The sequence below is a fragment of the Penaeus chinensis genome, chromosome 27 (assembly GCF_019202785.1).
Source record: "Penaeus chinensis breed Huanghai No. 1 chromosome 27, ASM1920278v2, whole genome shotgun sequence".
Taxonomy (NCBI): Eukaryota; Metazoa; Arthropoda; class Malacostraca; order Decapoda; family Penaeidae; genus Penaeus; species Penaeus chinensis.
In genome coordinates this window covers 25,976,961-25,986,960 of record NC_061845.1, presented here as the reverse complement: position 1 = coordinate 25,986,960, position 10,000 = coordinate 25,976,961, and the positions used below count along the sequence as shown (strand labels likewise).

The window sequence follows — 10,000 nt, the reverse complement described above, 5'->3', positions numbered from 1 at the left end:
GAATATGAGCTTTAATTTGACTTGTCAAATCTATAACTGTGATGTACACCGCCTCCAACGATTATTCTGGAACAGGGTTTGCGAGAGTGCACAAGCCTCGGAGAGAATTTTCTTCTATATCGTCGCTTAAAAAAAAAGTCCAGATCCGGATGTGTGATCGCCGCGACTGACCCTTTTGGTGAAGTCGACTCTCCTCCTCAGGTGAATAACTCTCCGGATATTTACCCTCAAAGGGCGCGGATTTCAAACGATAGAAGAGAAAGCACCAGGAGGCCTATTTACTGTCTACTTACGCTAGGAGCAGCTTACTGATATATACAGTAAATACAGGGGGGTAAATAGGTATTATGGGGCCAAGGCAGTCATCCGTTGGGTATTTTATTAGCAAAAATATTGATTTATTTTAGTAAATTTCAGATTTTTGAAAATATCAAGTATCATTTAAGGGCCTCCCTTCATTTGGGGCCTTGTGAGAGGTGCAAATCCCCCCCCCCTCCCCCCACCTTATTATCTACCCCACCGAGTATATGTGTATATATAGGTTTACATATTTATATAAATATTCATAGTATGCTCACCCAGCTGCCCAATTACAGCACACGTACCAGTTAGTGTACTGCAGCGCCGGCCAAGAGCAGTCGTAGCTGAATCCGCTGTCGTAGAGCGCCTGATACATGTCGTTTCCTCCCACCTCGAGGAACGGAGCTCGGAAACCCTGAGGGGAGAGAGTGTTGAGACGAAATGAAAGCTTTGTGTCTGTTTAGCGCAGTGTTCTCTACGTCACCCTCCCACTCTTCCTCTCAATACCACCCTTCCTTCGTCTCTCCCTCTCCCTCTCCCTTCACCTCCTTCCGCTCTCCCACTCCCTCTTCCTCCCACTCCCTCTTCCTCCCACTCCCTCTCCCTTCCCTTCCTTCCCTCTCCTACCCTTCCTCCCTCCCAACCCTCCCATCCTCCTTCCCTCTCTCCTTCTCTCCCACTCCCTCTCCCTCCTTCCCACCCACCTTGATGTCCTCCTCGGGGATGTAGCCGTACATCTTCAGCATCTCCTTCATATCGACTGCCTCGTCCCTCCAGACGGTGTAGTTCGCCGGCCGCCAGTAGTGCTCCACGTCGGGTTTGTGTCTGCGAGGAGGAGGAGGAGCCGATGTGTGAGGTTCGACTTTCGGTTTTGGTTTGTGTGTGAATATATACATATACATATACATATATATATGTGTGTGTGTGTGTGTGTGTGTGTGTGTGTGCGAGTGTGCGTGCTTGCATGCATGCATGTATGCGTGTGCATGTGCGTGCGCGTGCGCGTGCGCGTGCGTGTGTGTCTGTGTGTGTGTGTTGTGTGTGTGTGTGTGTGTGTGTGTGTGTGTGTGTGTGTGTGTGTGTATGTGTGTGTGTGTGTGTGTGTGTGTGTAAGCATGAGTGCGTGCGCGCGCGCGCGTGTATGCGTGTGAGCGTGCGTAGGTGTGTGTGTGTGTGTGTGTGTGTGTGTGTGTGTGTGTGTGTGTGTGTGTGTGTGTAAGCATGAGTGCGTGCGCGCGCGCGTGTATGCGTGTGAGCGTGCGTAGGTGTGTGTGTGTGTGTGTGTGTGTGTGTGTGTGTGTGTATGTGTGCGTGTACGTGAGTGTGAATGCGTTTATGTATGTACAAACATATTGACAACTCTCTGCCCTGAAAAAGCAAGCCCGCCCGCCCGCCCGCACCCAATCCCCACTCACGTAACGGAGTGGACGGCGATCTCGCTGCCCAGGCGGTGGAGCTCGTTCATCTTCGCATAATCATTGTAGAGATGCGACACGAAGAACGTCATGGAGGCGCGACATCCGTTGGGGTTCTTGAAGGTATTCAAGAGATTCAAGTAGAAGCCGTAGTTGGTGACGGTGACGGCGTCGTCGAAGGAGAGGACGACGAACTGCGGCGTGAATTCGGGGGGGAGGTCGCTGAAGGGGGACTTGGTGGAGGCGCAGTTGCAGTCCGGGAGATGGCAATTGACGTCCATCACGCACTGTGGAGGAAGAGGAGAGTGAGTGAGGGAGGGTGAGGGGGAAAGGGGGAATGAGGGAGGGTAAGGGGGAGAGGGAGGGTGAGGGGGAGAGGGGGAGTGAGGGAGGGTGAGGGGGAGAGGGGGAGTGAGGGAGGGTGAGGGGGAAAGGGGGAATGAGGGAGGGTAAGGGGGAGAGAGAGGGTGAGGGGGAGAGGGGGAGTGAGGGAGGGTGAGGGGGAGAGGGGGAGTGAGGGAGGGTGAGGGGGAAAGGGGGAATGAGGGAGGGTAAGGGGGAGAGGGAGGGTGAGGGGGAGAGGGGGAGTGAGGGAGGGTGAGGGGGAGAGGGGGAGTAAGGGAGGGTAAGGGGGAGAGGGGGAGTGAGGGGGAGAGGGGGAGTGAGGGAGGGTGAGGGGGAGAGGGGGAGTGAGGGAGAATGAGGGGGAGAGGGGGAGTGAGGGAGAGGAGAGACAGAGGGTGAGTGAGGGAGGGTGAGGGGGAGAGGGGGAGTGAGGGAGGGTAAGGGGGAGAGGGGGAGTGAGGGGGAGAGGGGGAGAGGGGGAGTGAGGGAGGGTGAGGGGGAAAGGGGGAATGAGGGAGGGTAAGGGGGAGAGGGAGGGTGAGGGGGAGAGGGGGAGTGAGGGAGGGTGAGGGGGAGAGGGGGAGTGAGGGAGGGTGAGGGGGAGAGGGGGAGTAAGGGAGGGTAAGGGGGAGAGGGGGAGAGGGGGAGAGGGGGAGTGAGGGAGGGTGAGGGGGAGAGGGGGAGTGAGGGAGAATGAGGGGGAGAGGGGGAGTGAGGGAGAGGAGAGACAGAGGGGGAGTGAGGGAGGGTGAGGGGGAGAGGGGGAGTGAGGGAGGGTAAGGGGGAGAGGGGGAGTGAGGGGGAGAGGGGGAGAGGGGGAGGGAGGGAGGGTGAGGGGGAGAGGGGGAGTGAGGGAGGATGAGGGGGGGAGGGGGAGGGAGGGAGGGGAGAGACAGAGGGTGAGTGAGGGAGGGTGAGGGGGAGAGGGGGAGTGAGGGAGGGTGAGAGACAGTGGGTGAGTGAGGGAGGGTGAGGGAGAGAGGGAGAGAAGGAGAGAGGGTGAGGGGGAGAGAGGGAGGAGGAGGGGAAGAGGGGGAGAGATACAGAGAGTGGAGGGGGAGAAGAGGAGAGAGAGGAGAGATAGGGGGAGGGGGAGGGAGATGGAGAGGGATGGAGGGAAAGGGAGAGAAGGAGAGGGAGTGAGAGGGAGAATGAGAGGGACAGATAAGGAGGGCGAGAGTAAGTGAGTGAGGAGACAGAGAGAGAGAGTGAGACGAGAGACGAGAGGTAGGGAGGCCAAGAGTGAATGAATGAGAGAGGGAGGGGGAGAGAGAGAGAGAGAGAAAGGGACAAGGAGAGAGAGGGAAAGGAAGAGGAAAAGAGAGAGAGAGAAATTGAGAAAGAAAGAGAGAGAGAGAGAGAGAGAGAGAGAGAGATAGTTAGAGATAGAGAGAGAGAGAGAAAGGGACAAGGAGAGAGAGGGAGAGGAAGAGGTAAAGAGAGGGAGAGAGAGAGAGAGAGAGAGAGAGAGAGAGAGAGAGAGAGAGAGAAGAGAGAGAGAAAGAGAGAGAAAGAGAGAGAAAGAGAGAGAAAGAGAGAGAAAGAGAGAGAAGAGAGAGAAAGAGAGAGAAAGAGAGAAAGAGAGAGAAAGAGAGAAGAGAGAAGAGAGAGAGAGAGAGAGAGAGAGAGAGAGAGAGAGATGTGATATAGGGAAGAGAAGAAGAATTATAAGTAAAGAAAGGTGTAACTGAGAACATAAAATTAATTCACAATGACAGATATGCAATTGACATTTCAACCTTAATTTTCCCATCAGGACTACACGCAGTTCCCCCAACATACATAAATCAACTGCAAGCTCAATGGTTTGCTATCTGATGTACTTTATTTACCGGATAAAACTTTTTTTTTATGTGATTTTCTATTAAATTTCAGTTGGCAGATGGTCATGTTGATAGCAATATTGCATAGTAGGTCATATGGGCCTTTTTGTGTTAAGGTTAATCCCAATAATCTTTTTTTTAATACTACAAAGAAAGTAATCCAAATGTAATGTTATCTTCCAAAAAATAATAAATTCTGCCTAAACATTATTACAATTATCCTACGATCGGAAAGCTAAATAGCACAAATCTCCCAAAGAATGCTACCATGATTCCCTTACGATCAGAAAACGAAACGAAAAATAAATGATATAAACGAACAAACACAAAGAAGAAGAAAAAAATATATCGAATGGATTAATCAGAAAATTCCTGACAAAGAAAATGAAATCTGAAACATTAGACGAAAGTTAACACATGTAACGGAGGCAAGATGATACGGGACTGGATCTTTGGACTGATAACATGTATCACGTTGAGAATAAGCAGGTGACTGAGAGTGGGAACACCCTGCGTGTTTCTCCGTACTCTTGGTAAGTGGAATAGATGTATTCAAATTATATAAAACTTCCCGTTCCTGTATATGGGGAGGTGTTTTATCCTTTTTAAAAGCTGTTGTACTTTTTTTTTTTTTTTTTTTAATAAAAGCGAAGAATCCTCTCTTTAAAGGTTGGAAATTTGCCATTAATCCCTATCTGAACTCCAGGAAATTATTAGGAGAGTAATTAGGAAAGTCAGAAAAAATGTTCGTAAATTGTTATATTTTGACAACTATCAAAATCAAGGAAAAGAAAACGAGACTGCGTTATTGAATCAAAACTAACAATGATAACAATAATGATGATGATAATAATAAGGATAATAATAATAATGAAAATAAAAATAATAATAATATAAATAATATGACAAAATAGTAATAGTGATAATAATGATCATAATAATTATGACAAAAAAATAATAGTAACGACAATGATACTAACTATGAAACGAAAAAGTAAATTAAAACAGAAACGGATAAACAATGGAACGAAACCAAAAAGCTATAATAACAAAATAGACAATATGTAGTGAAACAATAACAAAAAAAAAAAAACTAACGCCCACATACCAAAAATAAAAAAACAAAAAATACCAATAACACTAAAAACAACAACAGATACGGAAAAAAAGGAAATTGAATATAGATCACGTACCGCATCCTGCCCCCAGCCCAGGGAGAGGAGCGAGAGGGCGAGAGCTAACCACATGCACTTCGCCATCGCGGTCTTTTCGGTTCACTTCGGGTTCCCTTCGCGAGGACCGGCTTTTATAGTGACGCGGGAGACGAGTGGTGACGTCATGGCCAAAGACACGCCATACGTTTATTCACATACACTAAGGTTGTGGGTGCACAGTTGAATAGATAAAGATAATTGTATTACTAATCAAATGAATAAGGGGAAAAAAATATATAGAAAAAAGCATTAGATATAAATATAATGACAGATGGTGCTAATTGTGACAAAATCGATAATGATTTGATACTCATCATAATCATCATCATCATCATCATCTATGCTAATAAGTCAAGAAAGTACAATGTTGAGTAGAATACAACAGTATCTCATGTCATGCATAACATCAGTATTTACAATTTTTGCAGAAATCTGTTGTTACACGTTCATCATGTAAGGTTATTTTTTATTATTTATCTGGTTTATGAGTAATGTCATCTGCTAAGATATTATTGATGCTAATTGTGGAACATTTACCATTAGCGTTTTCATGTTTTAGCATACTTAATTTATAAGTTTAAGATATATTGTTCTTTGTTACAGAATGTAAGATAATGTGTTGTATTAAACTTGAACAACCCCCAAGCGATTTTCATTACAATTAATACCATGGAGAAACTTCTCGAGCCCTCTAGACTGGATGTGGACCCAGCCTCCCACTGCAGCCAAAGAGTGGAAACACTGGCATCGTTCATTTACAAACATTATTGAGGAATATGGAGAATCTCCGCCAGATTCCTTTACTGTATATGACTACATAAAGGGATGTAATGATTATGAAAGTGCTATACACTACAGAATTTGTATGTGAAAACCCTAAATATTTTTTTTGCATAGCACTTGTTAGCTACCAGGAAGCAGCAGCCAGGTGAATCTTTAAACGAATTTCTACAAGAACTCCGGAAACGCAGTAAGGACTGCAACCAAAAGGCATTGCTTCACCCCTGATAAGACAACGACTTTTCGAGATTAAGACCCTTGATTTGGAATATGCCCATAGTTAAGCCTATTCACTAGATCTGGCCCAACGTAATGCTGATGCTCATGCTTCTGCAAGTGTTCCTGCTGCCGCTGTCATTACACCTCAACAACCTCACTCCGAAAAAATTGCACAACAGGATCAGACACTTGCCATAGCTTTTACTGTAGAACAGAAGTGTTACTTTTGTGGCAATTATCTTCATAACAGGAAATTATGTCCAGCACGTGAAGGCTTGTTTAACACTTGTGAAAAGAGGGGACACTTTGCTAAGGTATGTTGGTCTAAGTTGTTAACAAGTTCACACTCAAGTGCATCGGTAGCTTTGTTCTCTCCTACATTGTTGGCTGTCATACTAGTTTTCCACAGAATCATTCTCACGCAGTAGCTACGGTGTCAGTATATGTGAAGAAGTTCAGTACATTAATGGATTCATGTAGCTTAGAAAGCTTTATTATTGAGATTGCGGTTAGTGAAATGAAACTAAAAGAGATATAACAGTGGCTAAAACTTCACTAGATAAACTCTATATGATAATCTTCAGTATATTTAGAGATCAATGAAAAGAGTGTTCTAAGGATTGTGCTGTGATATATATAATATTAGGCTATGGTTTTCGAGGGCAGCATAAGAGCTTGAAGTTTAACATAACCTGAGTTAACAATGCCTAGAATGACTCCTTATTGTGCCCTATCTCCAGCTTCAGTGGAAAAGCCATTTCGTTTTACTAATCCGTCTTCCAAATCTAAACTTATCGCTACAAAATTTAGGAATCTCAGTGCTGATGATAAAACTTGTATTAGTGAAGAAATTTATTATCTACTGTCAGAAGGTATTATAAAATCTAGTACTCAAGTTGTTGTGAAAGACCCTGCCAACAGGCATAAAAATGACACTTTGCATTAATTATTCCCAACCAATCAACTTGTACACAGAATTAGATGCCTCGATGATCTAGCCAAGTACAATATGTTTTCAACATTTGACTTAAAGGATGCATATAATTAAATTACGTTGAAATAATCTGATAATTTTTTTTAAATCGACTGCTTTTGAGGCTAATTGGAGATTATATTAATTTTGCAGTTTCTTTAAGGGTTAGTACAGCAAGAAATTATCTTGATGACATTACGTTGCTGGTCATACTAAAAAGGAATACAATGAAAATGTTCAACAGTTATCAAAGTTATCACTGACAAGACTCTGAAGGAATCCAAGCCCATGTCTTCTGTGCCCTCAATTAATGTCCTTGGTTACTGCATCGGCAGTGGTACAGTAAAACCTGATCCCGAGAGGCTCTGACCCTTACAAGAGCTTCCTCCCCCAAGAAGTCCTGAGGCACTGAGGAGAGCTGTTGGAATGTTTGCTGACAATGCAACATAGATACCGAATTTCTCAGACAAAACCCAGCCGTTAATTAATAACACTACTTTTCCACTGAGTGAACTGGCTATGGAGGCCTTCACGCAACTCAAGAAATAACTAGAATATGCCACCTTTCAGTCTGGTGATGGAAATTTGCCTTTTGTGGTTGAATGTGATGCCTCTGGTGTAGCCATTTCAGGTGAGTTAATCCAAGGTGGAAGACCTGTTGCTTTTACGTCTAGAGCATTACAGGGTAGTGAGTTACATTACCTAGCAGTGGAGAAGGGAACTACAGCCATAATAGAAGCGATTTGGAATGGAGTTACCTATTAGCTCGGAAAAAAATTTATACTAGTCACTGATCACCGCTCTGTTGCCTTTATGCTTGATGACATGAAGTGAACCGAAATAAATAATAGTAAGATTCAAGAATGGAGGATGACATTAGCCTCATTCAGCAATAGTGTTCACTATCGCCCTGGTAAAGAAAATGTGGCGCCTGATACTCTGACGAGATCATTTTGCCGTTCGGTCTTTCCAAATTCAAATCTTATGGATATCCACAATGGTTTGTGTCATCCAGGAATATCCCGCTTGTTGCATTTTGTAAGATCTAAGAACCTACCTTTTTCAACTGATGATGAGGATGAATACTCCAGATGTCCTTTGCAATTCCTTGTCCAAACATACAGTCATCGCTTGCCTTGAACAGATATTTACTCTTACTAGAATACTTGCATGCGTTCATTCGGACAGAGATTCATCATTTCTGTCTCAGGAATTTAAATCTTATCACCCGGAATAGGGATTGCAAGCAGCAGATCCACACAACATCATCCTATTGGTAATGGCAAGTAGAATGTCACATAATGTGTGGTAATAAACTTGGACAAACCCCAAGTGACTTTCATTACATCATCATTTCAAGAAGAAAAAAAGAAAAATAAGAATGATGATAAGATTGATGATAATTTTGATTATGAAAAAAAAAATATCGATAATGATGATAGTGATGATGATAATGAGAGCAATAATGATCTTATCAATGATTCCAATAATACCAAATATGATAATATCAATGCAATAACGACAACAGCAACGGTAATAATATTGACAATAATACTAAACTGATACTAATCTAACACTACTACTACTAATAGTAATACTACTAATGATAATGATAACAATGACAATGATAATAAGGAAAATAACAATGATAATGATAATAAAGAAAATAACAATAATAATGATAATAACAGTGGTAATGTTAATAATAGCAATGATAATAATGATTATCAAATAATAATAATAATAATAACAGTTATTATTACTACCATACTTGTTATTGTACCTGTTATTATTATCATTATCATTAACATTATTATAATTATCATCATTAACGTTATTATCATTATCATCATGATGATAATGACAATAATGATATTGATGATAATAAGATAATAACAATAATACTATTGATTCTTATAATGATAATACTAGGGACAATGATAATAATTATATAACAAAAAAATACTAGGGATATATGATATAATAATATAATGATGATAATATAATATAATAATATAATATAAAGGTATAATAATAATAATAATAATAATAATAGCGACAATGATAATAATGATAATAACGATGATAAAAACAATAACAACAATAATGATAACAGGAGCAATAACGATAATAGTAATAATGATGATAATAATAATGATAATAAGAAGAGTATTAATAAGAATACCTTAATGCACACACACGCACACTTATATATATATATATATATATATATATATATATTTACATAATACACACACACACACACACATATATATGTATCTATGCATACACACACGTGCACATATGTGTAAATATATATACATATATTATCATCATGAAACGGAATGATCAGCCCATATTGTTGATTCATATTTGGGATGCGGTCAGGAACCATAAAATGAGCAGGTTTTTTTTCTTTGCTCGGAGTTCCATCTAACTAGGAATGCTATCTCAGCCGTTTGTTCGGAATGGCTAAACTTCCGCGAGACATATTCTGCAGCTGCCGTGAACTAGTAGCTGCACTGGTGAACGTCTTCTTCAGAAACCACTGCTCTGTTGCCAGCAGCTTCACCGTAACCATGGCAAGGGGAGCTCATAGGGTACTATCCTTGAACCCCAGGGTGCAGTTTAACGTCCTACCCAATACAAATGTATAAACATATAACCATATATATATATATATATATATATATATATATATATATATATATATATATATATATATGTGTGTGTGTGTGTATATATAAACACATATATATACGTATACATATGTGTGTGTGTGTGTGTGTGTGTGTGTATATATATATATATTTATATATATATATATATATATATATATATATATATATACATATATATATATAATGTTTAAATGTCTCTCTTTTTTTTAATCTACCAAAGACATCGACCATCGTTTTGGTTCCTTTATTG

General features: G+C 41.6%; 1 protein-coding gene across 1 annotated transcript in view; it reads right to left on the bottom strand.

Moving 5' to 3' along the window:
• Nucleotides 1-5,164, bottom strand: part of LOC125039628 (chitin deacetylase 7-like) — a 7,718-nt gene extending 2,554 nt beyond the window's left edge. The window contains exons 1-4 of the mRNA XM_047633781.1: nt 5,077-5,164; nt 1,716-2,002; nt 1,005-1,125; nt 606-715 (exon numbers count right to left, since the gene is read on the bottom strand). Of these exons, the coding sequence (XP_047489737.1) occupies nt 606-715; nt 1,005-1,125; nt 1,716-2,002; nt 5,077-5,142 (584 nt within the window). The 5' untranslated portion in view covers nt 5,143-5,164. The remainder of the gene's footprint in view (nt 1-605; nt 716-1,004; nt 1,126-1,715; nt 2,003-5,076) is intronic.
• Between the last annotated feature and the right edge of the window lie 4,836 nt (nt 5,165-10,000).